General features: G+C 54.1%; 1 protein-coding gene across 3 annotated transcripts; it reads left to right on the top strand.

The window, feature by feature from the left end:
- The first annotated feature begins 76 nt into the window (after positions 1-76).
- Pwwp2b (PWWP domain containing 2B) lies at positions 77-17,400 on the top strand. 3 transcript variants are annotated; one of them, XM_021228104.2, is made up of 3 exons: positions 77-229; positions 6,003-7,393; positions 16,711-17,400. In XM_021228104.2, the coding sequence occupies exons 1-3, from the start codon at positions 105-107 to the stop codon at positions 16,722-16,724; spliced, it is 1,530 nt and encodes a 509-aa protein (XP_021083763.1). In that variant the 5' UTR covers positions 77-104; the 3' UTR covers positions 16,725-17,400. The 3 variants fall into 3 exon arrangements, with proteins under 3 accessions (XP_021083763.1, XP_012966731.2, XP_040608113.1); XM_013111277.3 differs by having other exon boundaries at positions 6,003-7,698; XM_040752179.1 differs by lacking the exon at positions 77-229 and adding an exon at positions 1,596-5,352 and having other exon boundaries at positions 6,003-7,698.
- The last annotated feature ends 839 nt before the right edge of the window (positions 17,401-18,239 follow it).

Raw genomic sequence — 18,239 nt, 5'->3', positions numbered from 1 at the left:
GCTTTGTGACGTCAGGCGGCGTCACGCGGGGCTGACCCGGCGGCGGCGGCGGCGGCGGCGGCGGTGGCGGGCGGGCGGGGGCGGCCTCCGGAGGCGGCGAGAGCATGGAGCCGCGGGCCGGCTGCCGGTTACCGGTGCGGGTGGAACAGGTCGTCAACGGCGCGCTGGTGGTCACCGTGAGCTGTGGCGAGCGCAGCTTCGCTGGAATCCTGCTGGATTGCACGAAAAAGTGAGCGGGGCAGGGTCGCGGGCCCGGGACTCCTCGGAATCCTCCGGGACACTCCCCCGCCGAATCAAGGTTCCGATGCGGGTTCTGGGCAGAGGAGCAAAGCCCGGCGCCCGCTTTCAGTTTTTCCCGGGCCGGGGTTTCGAGGCGCGCCAGCTGGCCGCCGGTCTGGGTGCGAAAGTGGCTCTCTCCCAAAGTCGCGGTGACTTTCGGGGCTGGAGAGCATGCGGCCCCGCAGAGGGGTTGCGGGAGCCGGCCGGGACTCACGGGAAGCATTGCCTGAAACTCCGCACATCTGCCATAATTAACACACTTTTCTTTGTTCAGAAGCACTGTTGATTCGACTGTTTGCAGAATTGTGATTCGTTTAAGGGGGTCAGTTACGCGGTGGCCCCACCTGTCACAAAAGGAAGAAGCCCTGTCTCTGTCGTGGGTCCCGAGGCTTGTAGGAGTGGCTGGTGGGGACCAACTGCGACGATCGCGGGGTGTAGAAACACTGCTGTGGGCGAGGTACCTCGCGGGGGAGTGGAAGATACAAGTTACAGGACCAGTGCCTCTGCTGGAGGGGCGCATTGGGCTCAGCTCCTGAGACCACCTGTGCACCCCTTGCAGGGATTCCTGAGGCGCAGAGCAGCCACCTGAACCCGGAGTCACATGGCAGTGCGCTGTCACTGCCGGATAAATGATTAGGCATTAATCAGGCTGTGACTCTTCTGCTCCAGCCGGGCTTTATTCTGGAATTGGGAACAGAGAAAGGCTCTGCTTTCAAAGATCCAACTTTTTCCTTTCCGAAAGCCCAGATTTTCCAGGGTTCCCAGCACAGAGTAGAGCCCTTCCTCCTTTGACAGTTACCCTGCTGACATGTCTTCATTAGATGTGCCAGAAGCCATTTATGCACAAGTCATGTGACTTAACATATGGCCTCCCGTGTGACTGGTGCCCCCTCTCTTGTTGGTTAGCACAGGGTGTGCCTATGTGATGGGGTGACATTCAGGGGCTGCAGAATAGCCACCTGAAAGCGGCTAGTGAAGGCCCTCCCCCACCCTGCTGATGACTGCCCTGTCTTCCCTAGGCAGGTCTGGCTCAGTCCTGAGCCTGCAGGGCTGCACCCCTGCTCTACCTGTGCTGCCTGCTCTGGCCTCTCTCCCTAGAGAGTGTCTGCAGCTGAGGACCGGCGTTTCCCCAGCTCTTCAGGCTCCAGTGCTCAGAATAAGATAGACCAAGGGAGTCCTAGCTTGTGACTGAGACTGTATAGAAATAATGGGATCCCTGCCCTGAGGCCCGTGGTTAACCTGATTTACAGAAGCTGCTGCTGGGTCCTGAGCATGGGAACTGGCGCATAGGGTACATGGGTGTCTGTGCCCCACAGACTACCATAACCAGAGCCCCTTGGAGCCAGGAGCTCAGCGTCAGTGGTCACAGCTCTTCTCTGCAGTGGCTTCAGTTGCGGCTGTGCCCTTGCAGAGAATCTGAAGATTAGAGCTGCCATTCCCTGCCCCTCCAGCCTTCCAAGGCTTGGCCTTGAAACTATTCCTCCATCTCCCCCACCCATAACCTTTCCTGCAGGCCACCCCTGGTCTCTGTTTCCAGTGTTCTAGTCGTAGTATTGTGAGTTTCAAAGCTAATATTTACAGCCCTGCTTGTCAGGCAGGACCTAATACAGCTTAGGAGCTCTGAGTGTTAGGGGCAGCAAGGTCTGCTTTCAGCCTACAGGGTCCACATGCTGACAGTTTCTCCTCAGCATCCAGTACCTGTTCATGCTGCTATGGGGGCCCAAGGCCTTGGATGTGAGCCAGGGAAGAGCTCCCAAGTCCTGTTTCCTCCCACCTCAGGGGAGACTTTGGGGCTCAAAGCACCAAGTGGATCAACATTCCTGGAGTACTGGTGGGCTTTATAGGCATCAGAGCTCCTATAGTTAGGATACAGACCTGGTGGCCTGGTTGTCCTTTATGGTTCCTGATCACTGTCTGTCCCTCCTGCTAGATTGGAAGTGTCACCCAGATGGCTCCATTCACATAAGCTCCTGGGTGGAAGGGGCTGAGACGGGATCCAGCCACCACTGGTGTTCATCATGGAGTTAGGCTGAAATAATTTTTCTCTTTTGATTCCCTTCCCTGTCTACAGATGGCTGGGGAGCTCTGAGGGGGTCTTGCCTGCAAGCCACCTGGTACAGTGCCAAGTATCACTTCCCACTTATAGCCTGAATCTGCTGCCTGGCAGTAGAGCATCCTGAAGCAAGTTCCCTGCTGCTCTGGGTACCTGTGCATTCCTGTACATTCACTGAGCAGCTACACTGTGCCAGGGAGTGGGCGGAGCCTCTGCCAAGATACCTCTGTGATCCCTACTTACAAATTTGAGGATCCCTTCCAAAATGTGCTGACTCAAGTCATTCATGAAGGGGTGGGGTTGACACATAGAGGTTTGTCTCTTATTGAGCACCTCAGGTGAGGTCACCCTGGCTGAAGGGTGGCCTGCAGACAGCAAAGGCTCACTGGTGCAGGACTTCTCTCATCTGAGCTGTTGATTCTTAAATGTCACCACAACCCCTGAGCCCATCTGCTGGGGTGATCATCATGGCATCCTCTGTGACCAAGACCACAGCCACTGCCTGTCACCAGGCTAAAGAGCATCAAGTTCTCTCCTGGAAGGCTCAGCTGCTGATGGGTATTCATGGGATTATATGATAGGCACAGAGGTCACAATAGCACTCCGGTGTCCTCTCTGCCCTCAAGGATTTGGAAGGGCAGCTGGTGTGCTGGGGGCCTGGCTGGCATGCTGGTCTTGGAGGCTTTACCAATGAGATGTAGGCTGACTGAATGGGCAGTGGGGTGGGCCTGACCTGAACTTCTAGGGAAGCCTTAGGCTTTAGGAACTGTATTGGTGCGAATAAGTCTTTGATTATGCAGGATGCATGGTCCTCAGCCATTCTCCCTTGGAAATCTGGGGTCAGTGCCCAAGGATGTGGTGCAGGCCCAATTGTATGCTCTGGAGCAGGGTCTCCTCTGGTGTCCAGACTCTGACTTATCTTGAAAACCTACTCACCTTGACTCCCAGAGCAGAAGACCCCTGGAAGTCTCTGCGCAGCCTACTGTTTCCTATAAGACCTTCCATCTGTAGCCTTACTGCTCCCTGGTTGTTTGCTGAGCCTCAGAAAGGCTGTGGGGAGGGGGGGTTTCTAAACTAAGCAAGCCCTGGTGAACAGCCCAAGGTGGGGCCTTGGGTGTTTGGACTTGGGCCTTCCTGGGGCTTCAGGCTCCTGGCAACATAGCTATGTGGAGAAGTTTCCGCAGGCTCCCGCCCAACTTTGCACATCCGCATGCCTCTGATCCAGGAGCCTGTTGACTCAACCCTCAGGCAGTGGCAGGATGGCCTCTGCCACCACAGACTCAGGGAGGAAGGTCCCAGACAGCCATGGGGGGCTGGGGGTTGCCACTTGGGCGCCAGCAGCCCCATGAGTCCTAGGTCTGCCTGCGGATCTGGGAAGCCGGATGGAGACAGCTGTAAGCAGGGGCAGCCCCGAGTTCTGGCAGTTAGCCAGAACTGTATTTCTTACTGTTCATGGGCTGGCCTTAGCCAGGCTACTCTGGGTTAGTGACTGAGCCATACCCACAGGTGAGTCCCCAAGGACATGATCTGGTCCCTGGTGACTTGCTGAGGACTTTGGGCCAGGCCCTATGCTCTCAGGACTGTGTCCTCATCAGAACACCATGCAGAACAGGAGAGCCTCAGTATCCCTGGGGGCCCTATTCCCTTTGTTAGTACTGCCTTTGCTTTGGGATATGGCCCCTCCTATAACCTCCTGGGCTTCACCCTGCTCAGTTTCCCCATCTTTTCCTGAAATCGGAGGTTCTTTGCTCTGCCTCTGAGTTCCCCAGAGACGCTATGCTTCTAGGAGATAACTGGCTCCTATCCTGGTGAGTCATCCCGCAGTCTCCAGGCACCTCTCCTACATACCCACCCTCTATCCAAAGTTAGCCACCCCCAAGGCTGCGCCCATTCAACAGGCCCTCTTCATCCACTGTGAACCCTAACAGGTTCCTCTCATTGCCACAGCCTGTAGAACTTCCTGTGGGCTTCTGTCCTTGAGACTGGCCAGCTTGGGCCACAGCCTGGCCTTGCTGGGGTTGCCAAGCCTTGGGAGCCACAGGCTGTAGCACACGCCCCCTCCACGGGCCCCAGGCCAGGTCACAGTTTGTCCACTTTGTTTTTCCCTGTGCCATGGCCTTCTCCATGCTTGGAGGTAATGGATCCAGCATCACAGGACTGGGCAGCTGGGACATGTTTGCAGTCCCGTCACCTCATTGTCTTATCTGTGAAGAGGGACTGTCACTGCTGGTCATTGCATGGAACTAGTGAGGGCCACGGGCTCTGTTGACTGTCTAGAGGCTGGAAGCACTAAAGCAGGGGCCTCGAGCTCCGTGGCCTCCCAAAGTTTAGCAGTTGGCCTCAACTACTTTCATTGGTTTCTAGGGGAAGGTCATCAGCCAGCCTGCCTTGACCTAGGGTGAGCTGTTCTGATGTTTACCCACCAGGCGAGCCTTGGGTGTGGCTGGAGCAGGGGCAGGGCAGCAGCTCTAGGAGGGAAGAGTGGCCGCCTGCTGCCAGGGCCCTGTCATTTCTGAGGAGAATCTGGCCCCGGACTCTGGGAAAGGACCGGCTCCAGCCTGTGGTGGTGCTTGAGGGCTCGGACCCATGTCAGGGACCTGGGTTTGCAGCCAAGAACTGGGTGTCTATCTTCAGCATGCAGAGTCTGCCTAGGCTTCTGGAGCTGTAGCAAGCAGACCCGCTGGATCCCCCTCTGCTACAGTGCCCGTCCAGCACAAGGAGGCTGGAGGGATGGACAGAGATGAGGAGGAGCCAGAGGGAATGCCCGCTTCATGCCCTAGGTGACCGTGGAAGCAGGCAGGGAAGTGGACTTTAGACAGTAACTCTCCGTCCCTGGTCCTTTGTCTGTCCTGCCTCCCAAAACGGCCACTTGCCATTCCTTCCTGTATCCTATGGCCTCCTCTAGTTGTTAGGTGTATCTCGGCAGTTCCCAGTTCCTGGGATCATCTTGCCCTCTGCTCCCTTCCCCAGGACCTGGAAGTATGTTCTTCTCACAGGAATGCTGGTGCTACCCGGGGCAGGTATTCCAGCTTCCCCCTTCTTCCAACATCCTCATTAGAACCCCCCCCCCCGTGTGTTTGGGGGGTGACAGGTTGGCCGATGAGTGTTTTCTAGGGGATTGAAGTAGAGGTCAGTTGTGAGACTTTGGAAGGTTACAGAGCCCAAAGGTTCTACTTTGGCACCTCTGGCCTCTAGGCAGCAGAAGTTGTGGCTGTGACTCTGGCTCCCACCCTGCACATATGTGTTGAACACATTTGGGACCAGGATGCTCCATAAGCCATTCTTTGGGTCAGGAGGCCAGCCTGGGGATCCCCAGCAAGCCCAGCCCCTAGTTCTCTTAAAGGAAAGGACAGCTGAGGTACATGCACGAGGGCCTGGGTTTTGTGGCTTCTGGCCAAGGGGCAGGTGGGCTCCCTCTCAGGCCACTACCTGCCTCAGGGTACAGATGTTCTTCTCAGTCTTCTAGAAGCATGGCGGCCTTCAAACCACATGTCACAGGACATGTGGGGGCGTGGGTACCCGTTTAATGTCAACCTTTACCTATTTAAGGTTAATCTACCACTTTGGATCTAGATAGAGATAGCTTCCCAGGCTAAGAGCTTATTAGGTGACAGGTGCTGGGCGTAGCTAGAACCCTCACCATTCTCACTCTGATTTTCCTCTCTACCAGGTCTGGCCTCTTTGGCCTGTCTCCCTCTACTCTGCTGCCTCTGGCTGACAACCCCTCTGTCATCAGCTGTCATGGCCAGGTGCCCGAGGAGGGAACTGGAGAAGTAATGCAGCTGGGAACAGGACCTCTGCCTCCTCACCACAAAGACCAGTCCCCCGAGAAGGATCCGCCTCCCACGACAGCTGGGCCCGAGCCTCCCCCACCACTCATACCTCCTCTGCCTGCTGGGAACTTGCCTCCCTTTCCACCCTACTTTGAGGGTGCTCCCTTTCCCCACCCACTATGGCTGAGGAACACCTACCAGCAGTGGGTGCCTCAGCCCCCCCCCAGGACCATCAAGCGGACCCGTAGGCGACTATCCCGCAACCGGGATCCTGGTAGACTCATTCTTAGCACCATACGTCTGCGGCCACGCCAAGTACTGTGTGAGAAGTGCAAGAGTACTGTGAGCCCTCAGGAGGCCAGTCCTGGCCCCCTGGCCACCTCCAGACCCCGCCGGCGGCTAGGCAGTGGCCCGGACAGTGAGCACCGGAAGCCAGAGGAGCCAGAGGACAGTGACTCCGTAGCTGCAGCCACCCCAAGGAGGAGCAAGAGGGAGAAGCGGGAAGAAGACAGGGTTCCTGGAGAGCGTGTTCCACGGAGCCCGGTCATCAAGATCTCCTATAGCACACCACAGGGCAAGGGTGAGGTGGTCAAGATCCCATCCAGAGTGCACGGCTCTGTGGAGCCCTTCTGCCCCCAACAGTCTCTTCAGAATGGCAGCCAGGACTTAGAGATAGTGAGGGATGTGGAGCCCAAGGGTGGTGGTGACCGACCACCCAGCGGGCATTCCATTCCCAAGCTGAAACTGACTCGCCCGGTGCCTCCTGTCTCAGACCTGCCGCCTCCCAAAATCCGCTTGAAGCCCCACCGGCTGAGGGATGGGGCGCATGAGCCTCTCTACAGGGCAGAGCTGGTAGAGGAGCTGAATGGAGGCCCACGAGGCCCCCTGGCCAGCTCTCCTGCTCTCTTTGCTGATGGCTCTACCCAAGGGCTGGAGGACTTGTCTTCTGGAAGTTCCGGTGAGGACGATGACCTCAAGAGGTGTCCTCAAGGCAAACACGGACGTGATAGCTTGGCTTTTCTCGTTGACTGCCCTGGGAGGAGAGCAGATTGTACCAGTGAGTCTGTCTGCAGCACCGACAGCCTGGATGAGATGAAATCATCTGGTTCAGAAGTGACGTCTCCAGACACAGGAGACCTGTCATCAGGTGACAGTGCCTCTGCTCCTTCATCTTCTGCTGACACTCGCCAGACAGTCCCTCCCCTCACGGTCAGGCTGCACACGCAGAGTGTCTCGCAATGTGTGACTGAAGATGGAAGGACGGTGGCTGTAGGGGACGTTGTGTGGGGTAAGATTCATGGTTTTCCTTGGTGGCCAGCACGTGTCCTTGACATCAGCCTTGGCCAGAAGGAGGATGGAGAGCCCTCTTGGCAAGAAGCGAAAGTCTCATGGTTTGGGTCTCCAACTACATCATTCTTGTCTATTTCAAAACTGTCCCCTTTCTCTGAATTTTTCAAACTGAGATTTAACCGTAAGAAGAAGGGGATGTATCGGAAAGCTATAACTGAGGCTGCCAATGCCACACAACATGTGGCCCCAGAAATAAGGGAGCTCTTGACCCAGTTTGAAATGTAACTTTGCTTCCGGGAGCAGGTGAGTGTTGTGTCCACTTGGTGCCTGCTGTTCCCAAAGCAGTGATCCTGAGCTTGTATCAGCATCCAGCCACCAGAGAGCCAGACTTTGGTCCTGATGCTCAGCAGGGGCTGTCCTAAACACTAGTGCCCTCACTGATGTTGTCCCTGGAGCCCATACATCCCCGCAGAGGTGCTTTAGAGACTCTGATTATCGGGTGTGTGTTTTCGTTTGAGTTTGCAGCCAGTTAATCAAAGGAAGCCCTCCCTATGAGTCTGCTAGGATTTTAGAGAAAGGGATGCAGTTTGCCTGACTCGGGTAAAGGGAGAGCAGGACAGAGGGCAGGCCATCATCTTCTCTCACTCTGAGGGAACTTCTTTTACTCTCTTCCCTAGTAGCCTTCATCCTCTTCACTAATTGCCTTAAAACTCCTGCTTATGGGTGTGTATGCGGTGGTGGCCAGGCATCTGACTGGCAGGGAGGAGCCGGACATAGCAAGGAGAGCATCCTACCTCCAGTGGAGCTGGTCTCAGCTCCTCAAGCGGGCCGTTCCCTTCGGCAGGCTCCCTCCCTCCACTTGCAAGGGTGTTGGCTCCTGAATGGTTCTGAATGCAGTGTGTCCAGGTGCACCCAGCTTTGAGTGGTGGGTGCTCCATATAGTGTCTTGATCTCTCATAGGACAACTCTGTAGTTTAGTAGTCAATCCTCAGATGGACTATCTAGGGTCTGGGCATTGCAGCATGCGTGGTAAGGGAGTGTCATCGTCATTCAGGCTAGTGGGGCATCGTGGGGTGTGGTCACATGGAGTAGGGACAATCTCTGGTGGATCTGCAGCCACCATGTGGGGAGTCTGGAAACATGAGGGGTACAACCAACTTGCACTTCTCAGTGGCCATGCTCACATCTGATAGCCACTTGCTGCTGTGACTGCCTGGCCCTGGTGCTGACTCTACAGAGGTCTGGCCCAGGGCTCTCTTCTTGGCTCCAAGCAGCTTCTTTGTTTTTTTGTTTTTTTTTTCTTAATCCTTGGCTTAATGTGATCAAATAGTACAGAGACTTGGAGGTTGGGTCAGGTGACTATACTCAGAAGACAAGAGCAGTGCGTCTACCTCCAGTCAGACCCCTGACTTGATCCTAGTTCCTTCAGCGACTTGTCTGCCTATGCCACTTGCTCACTCCACCATTCTGGCGTGGTGCTTTCTCAGAGGACATCTTTTCTTCAGTCTTCCAGGCCTTAGCAGAGCCAGGTGATGCCTGGTTCAGGAGGAGTCTGGGATACCTCTCAAACCTGCTCACTGCTCTCTAGTTGTGTTGGAGGTGCCAGGAGAGGAAGCAATACTGGGGGTGGGGGGCAGGCCTTGGGGCCAGTTCTCAGGCTGCTCTGGCGTCTACCTCCTCCACTGGTTCCTGATTGTGTATAAACATCTCTTTCTCTACACAAGCAAGCTAATTTCTCCTCAGTTTTGGGACCTTGTGTGGGATGAGGCTGGTACAAACAGGCATGGTGGCTGTGATAGCAGCCTCTGCATCTCTCTCTCTCTCTCTCTCTCTCTCTCTCTCTCTCTCTCTCTCTCTCTCTCTCTCTCTCTCTCTCTCTCTCTCTCTCTCTCTCTCTCGTCTCTCTCTCTCTCTCTCTCTCTTGGTTTTTTAAAATAGGGTTTCTTAATGTAACAGCCCTCACTGTCCTGGAACTTACCTTGTAGACCAGGCTGGCCTTGAACTCACAGAGATCCCTGTGCCTTTGCTGGGATTAAAGGCGTACACCACCACGCCTGTCATCTCTGTATATCTTAGGGCAGGGCATCCATCAGGCTAATCAGAGAAAGGTCAGCTGGCTTGCCTTGAGTCCCCATCCTGTATCTTGCCTATAGTAGAACCTCAGCTGCAGCCAAGCCCAGTCCTGGCACATTCCCCACCTGGCCTTGCCTTGCTGGGCCCTCCCCACTCTTCCCTGCCTTGACTGTTCAGCAGCTGGTCAGGGAGCTGTTTGGCTGGAGGCGGTATGGATGAAGGCTGAGAGCCCCCCTCATGTGCCCCAGTTATGTGGCGTAAACCCAACTCCTGGTGAGAGATGGATGGAGTCTAGTCTGACTTTCAATTCCCACCATAGCAGCTGTGTAGACCCAGATGGTGACTGGAGACGCCTATCCAAAGACCCCTGGGCTCTGGAAGCCCAGCCAGGCCTTAGCTGCCCTTTGGAGAATGCAGCCTTGTAGGTTCTGGGCCGGAAGCAGAGGGAAAAATCTCACCCAACTGGTTTGCCTGGCCCCAGGTCCTGTGCCGTGCCTGGACCAACATGCACCCAGCAGCCCTTTGCTTTCTGGGAGTGTAGAGCATTGGGTCTCTATAGCAGCAAAGTGCTCAGTGGTGCTTGTCTGGCTGGTGTTTTGGTTTTGTAAGGACTTTATAAACATGGAGAGGAGGCTCCTGCCAGGCAGGTCAAGTGCTCATCAGTGATCCGAGCTGGTGTTTGCAGCTAGAACCTCCTGCTGTATGAATTGGGGTCCCCTGGTAGACAAATGTGCTTTATATTGGAGTTAAGCCCTTTCAGCTTGCACAGGCGGAGAAACAGGCGATCTGGCCCTCTCTAAGCAGGAGCTGTTGAAATGCTGACGGGGATTCAGTGAAGGGCATAATTGCTGGCCTGGACATTTGAGAACAGGAAGCTGCCCCAGGAGAGAGCTCAGGTAGGAGAGGCCTGATGGAGAGGAACGGCTTCCAGGTCCAGCTCACTGGCACGCCATATCTGGCCCCGCACCTGCCTGAAGACAGCTGTGACTGGACAGCAGTTCTTCAGGGTCTGGGAGTGTCTGTGCCATTCTCACATGTGTTGGGAGCCATCACAGGAAGCACAGCCACACGTTCCCTTCCAAAGGCACTGAGCTCAGTGCCCCACCCCTGAGAGACCCTGTACTCATCTTGATGAAGGTCTGAAGACCAGCTGAGAGGGCTCGGGTGGGCAGGGGGTGTCCTGGCCCTTATCAAGGTCTTTCCTGGGACATGGTATCATTTGTGTCAGACTCGATGACTATTTCAAGTAAGTGTTGATCACAGTGTACAGACTAGGCTGCCCCCACTCCACACGTACACAGGAATCTCAGTTAATTCTTGTCTGCCACAGGGTGGCAATGGCACCTGTCTTGTGGGTGAATGAGGGTCATAGCAACACTGTAGGCTTAGGAATGAATTTGTAGGTAGCTGCTTTTGGAAGTGACCACCATACCTTCTCTAGGCACCAGGGGTTGTTTACCCAGGGGTTCTGGTGTGAGTTTAGTGACTTGGACAAGAAGCTCTTGGGATTCTTGTATGGAAGTGGGGCCCTGCCCATGCTGCTGCCTGGAGCCCTGTAGAAGCTGACCAGCCAACTTTGGCCTACATAATGAGTGGGTACTCCCCAAATGGAGGACTTGGCTTTACCTACCTCCCAGACCAGCAAAGACTGAAAAGGGCTGGTTTGAGTCTGTGGGGACACCAGACCTTGAGGCCATGATACTTCCTCTACAGTCCCTGCTACTGTCTTCCTCCTCTAGCTGGTGTGTCTGTTACCCACCCTCCAAATACTCAATTGGATATGGGCTAGCAGAATGGGTAGAATCCTGGAGACATCCGTGAGTCACAGTTCCCAAATTAGCATGTCATAATCACACAGGCATGCTCTGGGAAGGAAGGGACAGGGACTTGAAGCAGATCATATGGTGGGAACCCAGACCTACACCGTTATCTGGAGAAGGTGACTTGAGATCTAAATGGGGCATAAGGGATTGTGGGAGGCAGTTCCAGGGCGGACCCTATTCCAGGTGGTACAGACTCTGGCCTGACCCCACAAACAATGGTGCCTGTAATACAGGACTCAGAGCAGTGAGCAGGCCCAGTCATTTGTGCTGAAACAAGCTAAGGAAGGTGGGCAATGTATGGTGTTAAATCCTCAGACAAGAGGGTGCTACCTCTCCCTGACCAACGATACTGACCTCAGGGTGACCCCAGTGGGCTAATGGAGGTGACAATGTGCCCAAGGACTGGCTTAAAGTGTCTCTAGTGGAAAGCTCAGAGCCCTGGTACCACAGGCTAAAGGTGAAGGGCTTTCAATATGACATTGGTAGGGACAGTACTGTGGGAGACAGAGTAGGAAGGAGGACCTTGCTGTGGCAGGAAAGGCTCTATTCAGGGCCTCGGTGGGCAGGGATGTGGTGGGAGTGATAAGAGAATGGCACCATGGAAGCAGGAAGAGGGTCCAGGAGAGAGTGAGCTGACTACCCCCAGGACAGAAAGCCATATAGGGTCAGAGCGGAAGGCTCAGGGCTGACAGCAATGGGATGGACCCTTGCCCACCTGGTACCGCAGTGCTCTTAAGAGATACAGCATCCCTGCCCTGGTATTCTGGGAGCTACAACGCTTGGTGGTGCCTCTCTTCTGCTTTCTGGAATATCCAGGCCATCTGTGGACAGAAGCACAGAGTTGGCAGGTAGCCAACACAGTGGCCTGGCTGCGGCATGGACTGGAAGTTATGTCACCTCCCTACAAGGAAGATGTGGTACCATCCCAGGACAGTAGAGACATCACAGACCCCAAACATGGGAGCATCCAGGCCCCACCTTTGAGTGGCCAGGCTGCTTGGTTGAAAGCTTTCCCAGGGAGCACAGCACACCCATGCCCTGGACGTTCCCCTTTCCTGGGCTGTCATCCTCCCTAGAGTCAGTTTGTTCTGTGGCCATGGCAACAGACTGCCACAAAATATGGCCTACAAACACCCCCATGTCCTTTGGAGTTAGAGGCCTGAAAGCAAGGGTTGAGCCCAGCTGGGCTCCCTCTGAAAGCTGGGGAGGGTAGCCAACTCTCCAGCTCCTGGTGGCATCAGGTGCTCCTGACTGTGGCAGTGCACTCTAGTTTGCCTCCATAATCTTGGAGCTTCCTCCTCTTTCTCAGTGTGGTATCATAAGCTGCCCTTCTGACAAGGACCCATAATGGCATAGTTCAATATACTCATCTCAGAAATATCTAATTGGGTTATGTCTTTACAAGTATATCCTAGAAGGTGACATGCCCAAGTTCCAGAGGCTAGGGTCTAATACTACCCACCTCTTACTCATCCCCTTCAGTCAACATTCATACTGTTCATCAGAGTACCTGCACACACTGATTGCCTGTGCCCAGCCTCTTATGTAGCAGACAGAAGACTGAGCTTCAAGGATAGACTGGCCCAGGACCCACAGCGGCATCAAGGGCCACTGCCTCTATGCCTAACACCAGCCTGATTGTACAGTAGCACCTGCAAAGAGCCATTATGTTGTGGAGCTCCAGGGGGTCTGTGCTGTGAGCGAAGGAACTGTTGTTCCAGAAAGATCCGTCTGTGAAGACATCTGCCAGTTCAGGGAACATGATGGCCCCTTTTGCCTTCCTGCTTCTTGATGTTTATTTCTCCTGGGAAAGTAGATATTCATCAGGATCCAGTCTATCGCGGGTGCTAGAGCACTGTGCCTGCTGGGTGGAGAGGGGAGCATGCCCCCAGACCCGCCCACATCATCACAGTGTCTTCCCCATGCAGTCTTTGGACAGACTCCTTAGTGGAACGCACCAAACCAACTCCTTCCAGCACTTGTGCTTCCCCGTGGGTTCTCAGCTGACTTCTGCGTTGCTTTCAGGGAATTCAGGTTCTCTGGGAAGGTTGTAATTATTTTGTTCCAGAAGGAAACTAAGGACTATAATTCTAGGTCTTCTATGGGGACTTAGGCCTTCCCACCCACTGGCTCCCGGTGGCCTGTTCCTGCCACTGCCACTGCCACTGAGTATCATGTGAGAACCTGCAGGCAGGCAGGCGGGCAGGACAGTTTAGGGGCGCTGAGAAACAGCAGGTGTGAAAGTGTCTGGGACATGAGGGGCTCTTTCCAGAACTTCTGAATGTTTGAACTTGTCTGAACCTTTTGGGCCAAGGACTGCCTGTTTTCTGTTGAGAGGTCATGGTCCTAACACCCATCTCTGTATGTTAGTTCCTGACCCCACCTGCTTTGGGCTTCATCTCATAGACCCCTCCTTGGACTGCCCCTCAAGAAGCCACTCTCTTTGGTAGGTTAAGGTTGTGACTTGAGGCTGCTGTCTATAGAGACTATTTCCAGTCCCTACCACTTATGGTGGTCTCAAGGCTCACCTAGTCACTGGTGAACTGACTGTGTCATCCTTCCCGAACCATGCATGTTCTACCCCCTCAGTCTCAGTGGCTATCCAGCAAGGCCTGGCTGAACAGTGGGTAGATTCGTGACAGACTAGCAGGGCAGATGCCCAGTGAACCATGAGCTACATCCCAAGCCAGTGTTTCCTAACAGCACAGTGCTGTGAACATGCCCCATTGCTTGCAGCCAGCGAGAGTCCTGTGCCGCTGAGATTGCCCACCCTAAGTCACTTGTCCCATCAGCCCCAGGCCTTCAGTGACCACGGCATCTCGTGGCAGCCCTGTTTCCTGCCACATCCAACATCTCACTCTGGTACTCTGTACACTTTCTGGTCAGGCCTGAGGCCCTCACAGTTCCTGAGAACCCAGGCCTGGGTCCAGGCTGCTCGTTGCTCCTGGCTTGCTCTTGCTCCTGAGCTGTTTATTAGCTTCTGGTAATGGGAATTATTTTTTTTATAGCAAAGCTCTAACTCCTAATGGTATTATAATAATGCAGTTACTAATTTTGTATATGCAAAACATGATTTTTCTTTACTGTATTATAATATGATAGTTTTAGGGTATAAGACCACTAATGCCATCCATCAGGAGGGCTGGCCACCAAGATTGCCCCAGTGATAACACAACAGTCTAGGACCTCCACATTCCTGTGTTTCAAAGGCCTTGAGGACAATTCCTGTCTGAGTCAAGTTGTGACACAAACATGACAATACAAGTTTACTTCATTTGCATTCATTACTGGATTTTAAAAATCTAGTTGTGTCTTGAAATGCTGTGAGATTGGCATCCCTCATGGTCCCCCCTGACCCGCTAGAGTTGGCATCCTAGTCTGGGAGGCTTGTCCCTCTGATTTTTGCACAAGCAAGTTCATAAACACCAGCTCAAGAGTTGAGCAGCAGCAAACAGCAACTATGTCCTGTCCTTTCTCTGGTGAGCCGAAGGGTGAGCCCTCTAGGTTTCTTAGCTATGGGGAAGACTGAGTCTGGGTAGAGAGGTGCCCCAAGCTTCAGGGTTGGATGGGCTGGGGTAGGATAAGGCTGATGTTCTGCAATTATCTGGGGAGGCCTGGTGTTCTAGGGTGTCAGCAACCCAGAGCAGCTAAGCTGCTCTGCTGTGCTGGTCACAGTGCTGGTAAGGGGCCAGCTCCCTGAGAGGAGGAGGGGAAAGGCTTCTTTGAAGGCCACGTTGTAGGACAAAGAGAGGCTGGAAACTACTCCTCAAAGCTTGTCCTTTTCCCCAATGAAGGTTTCTGCTGCTGGGTGTTTACAGGCGTTTTGTTTTTTGGTTTTTTCGTTTTGTTTTTTGCAGTAAAGCATGGCCTCAATATGAGCCCCTTTCAAACCTTAAAGTACTCATTAGAAGGGGCAGAAGTGGGTTTTACTCATGCTACCCACCCACTCCCACCTATACATGTTACATCTGCACAGATCTAGCCAGACCTTACAGGCATGCCAAGGCCATTCAGAGATCTGGGATTCCCCACCCTCAGTGGCTATCTCTCCTCACATGTGTTCCAGGCTGGATGGAGGTCAGCCTGTGGGACCAGGGTAGGTCAGAATGTTGGGCACCAAGTGGGTTGTGTGGTGTATTTATGGGCCACCTGCCCTTTGCTGCTGGGGTGATGGGAGAGGCTCCTTGCCCCAGATCCTGTTTGCATGTGGCTTTCTAACATGCATCTTGATGAGTTGAATTCCTCCTTTGATTCTTATGAGCCTTCAGAGGCCCAGACAGCCAAGGTCCTTGAGGTCCTGCAGATTGATGACCTGCTGCAATTGCTCAGTGTGTACATGGAGGCATGCACACAAACATGCCCATGCATGTACATGACCAGAGGATCCCTTTGTGCCGTCTGCAGTGGGATCACAGGGAGTTGCCACACCCATCTGGGTACTGTGGCTCCAAATTCCAGTCCTCAAATTTGCACAGCAAGCCTCTGCAGCTCCTGTCTTCCAGGTTCTTTCAGGTTAGACATTCCCTATAGCCTTTTTCCTATGGGAGATGGGGATTTTGTGTCCTTTGAGCATTCTTCCCTGTCAACACGTACAGAGTTTTAGCTTGCTGAACGAGAGACGGTGTTTGTGTGAGTAAATGGCACCCCTCGTGTAGATCATGAAGGATTCTGCTCCCCAAAGTTGGCTATGGCCCTACTTCCTGTCTGATTTGCTTTATAGTCCTGCTGCCTGCAAATCTGCAGCTCTGAAAAGAAGTTCTTCAGTGCTTCAGACATGTTAGGTATCCATTTTAGCTTAAGACTGCTGAGTGGACACATCTCTCCAAAACACTTCAGCTAAGCACGATGCTTACAGATATCTGTGCTCATTGGGTAGCCGCCACGGTCAAGCTTGGAGCTGCAGAATGACTGTATCCATAAGCCAGAGACACAGGGGCTGGTGCCACACCCTCTCTCCCTCTACACACATACTCACCGTCGTCATCTATTCTCAGGTCTGCCCTCGCTCAGCCTAGGGGCAGAGGACATGTTGTGGTGAATGGGGGACTTGGGGGCTCCCTGTGCAGTGAGCTCATTGCTGGGACAGCAGACTATCCTCCACAGTGTTCCAGTGTTTGACCCTCCTACTGGACTTGGTTGATCGAGTGATCAAAGCCTCCTATATAAGACCCTCTACTTTCCTCAGGCATGGCTAAGCCATAGGCACCAGAAGTTGTGAGAACAAGGAAGGTATGGTTCACCGGCCTGGTGAGGGCTGGTGGGGAGACTGAACAGCCATTAGAGTCTCTGCAAAGCCATAGAGCCCAAGGGAGACGGGTGAGGAGACACTGATACAAACATGGACATGCTTGAACCTGCTAGGGTCCTGTTCTCTATAACTGACCGCTTGGTAACATCTACCTTTTCTGCTTCTCCCAAGGTCACCGGCAATGAGGACGGAGCTGCTGTCTTGGAACTTCCATCCAAGTGGCCCATGTGCCTCTCTGGCTGGCTGTGTGCAGAAACATGCTGGGCACAGTGCTCGGCCTGACTCCGGGTCCCCAGAGGAGCAGGTGTGCTTGGGGAGGGGCCAAACTCAGGTCACCTGGCTCCTCTCAACTGAATGTGTCTGTTCCCACGATTCAGGCTTCAGCATTCCTAGCTGAGAAGTGTCCTGGAGCTGCAAGGCTTAGGTACCCTCAGACAGAAGCAGAACCTTCTGCCCAGCCTGTGAGGCTTCTAAGTGGGTGCTGGGCGTAGCTACAGGACACCCTCCTGGGCCTGGCCTCGGCTGTTGAGCTAGAGCCACTCTGCAGGCCTGAGGATTGCACGTGTGGGCTTCTCCTTACCCAGCCCTTGGGTGTAGGCTGTCTGTGCACTTGAGCCTGGAGCCCAGTTGCATCTCTTCCACACTCCACTCAAAGCACGGGTCCCTGGGCTCCCAGCCCTGGCCTGTAAGGCCGCCTAGATCTGAGATGCTGCTATGTCACCTACTGTGAGGGGGAGAGAGGGGGAGGGCAGAACTGAAAACAGGCCTCAGGTTAGGACATACCAGCTCTGCCCTGTGAGGCCACATTCCTTTCCCCTCTGTCACTTTCAAGACCAAAAAGAAAACAGAAAGAAATGAAAACCGTCTCTGCGCCTTTGTTTAAGCATGAAGAGGAATAAACAGGAGTCTGCTGCCCGAATAGCCTCACAACTGCACTGCCTGATCTGTGAGAGAGGCTGCAGTCCCCTAATGGGGTGAAGAGGGGCTACGGCCAACCCCTGTGGAGGTGGTACTGTGTCCGTTGTATTGCTTACCGGCAGTCACCTGATGGGATCCATATCTGAAACAAGCGCCACTCCTTGTTCTAGGTGGTGGTTTCAGCCCCCTGCCTCAGGCCTCCCTCCTGGTTTTCTGGTGTACCCTAAGTCCCTCAGGCAGAGGCTTGGGCATGGAATGGTGTGGCTCTTTCTTCCTAAGAAGCCTTCCATCTCCTTTTCTCCCTTTGCTCAATCGGAGCTAGAGGATGCCCTGAGATCTCGGTAGTGGCTTTTCTTGTTCTGATTTTAATGGAAAGTATTCTGGGTGTTGGGGGTGCCATAGCCGTCAGGAGGAACCTGTGGCCAAGGTGGGAGCACTGGATGTCTTCAAGGGCTTCTCCAGGCACTGGAGAGGGAGCTTGCTGCAGATCCATTCCTGATCAGCCCAGGGCTGTTCTCATGGTGCCCTGAGGTTCTGGAGTTGGGAGAATGTTTTCCCAGCTTTTTGTGGCAGCAAAGCCTTCTCCACAGTCAAGCCCTCCAGGAAGAAGTGACACCAGATACTTGTCCCTAAGGCCCTAAACACACACTCTATTTTGAGGGTCTCCCCCCACCAGCCTGGAGTCTGTCACGTCCGAAGGGATGTGTCTTGGTGATTGGCAGATTCTGGGGTTCCTCCATGGCTAGAGGTCTGGTCCTGAGAACCTTGGAAAACGCACACAT

Source organism: Mesocricetus auratus, unplaced genomic scaffold (genome assembly GCF_017639785.1).
Source record: "Mesocricetus auratus isolate SY011 unplaced genomic scaffold, BCM_Maur_2.0 Super-Scaffold_4256, whole genome shotgun sequence".
Classification (NCBI taxonomy): Eukaryota; Metazoa; Chordata; class Mammalia; order Rodentia; family Cricetidae; genus Mesocricetus; species Mesocricetus auratus.
Note: the sequence above shows the minus strand (reverse complement) of the source record. Positions and strands in the feature narration are given on the sequence as shown.

What these genes read in the sequence shown, in the direction of transcription:
- Pwwp2b (XM_013111277.3), top strand. Translation starts at nt 105, where the DNA reads ATGGAGCCGCGGGCCGGCTGCCGGTTACCGGTGCGGGTGGAACAGGTC. An exon ending in CTGCTGGATTGCACGAAAAA is followed by an intron (nt 230 to 6,002) that starts GTGAGCGGGGCA and finishes CCTCTCTACCAG; the next exon opens with GTCTGGCCTCTTTGGCCTGT.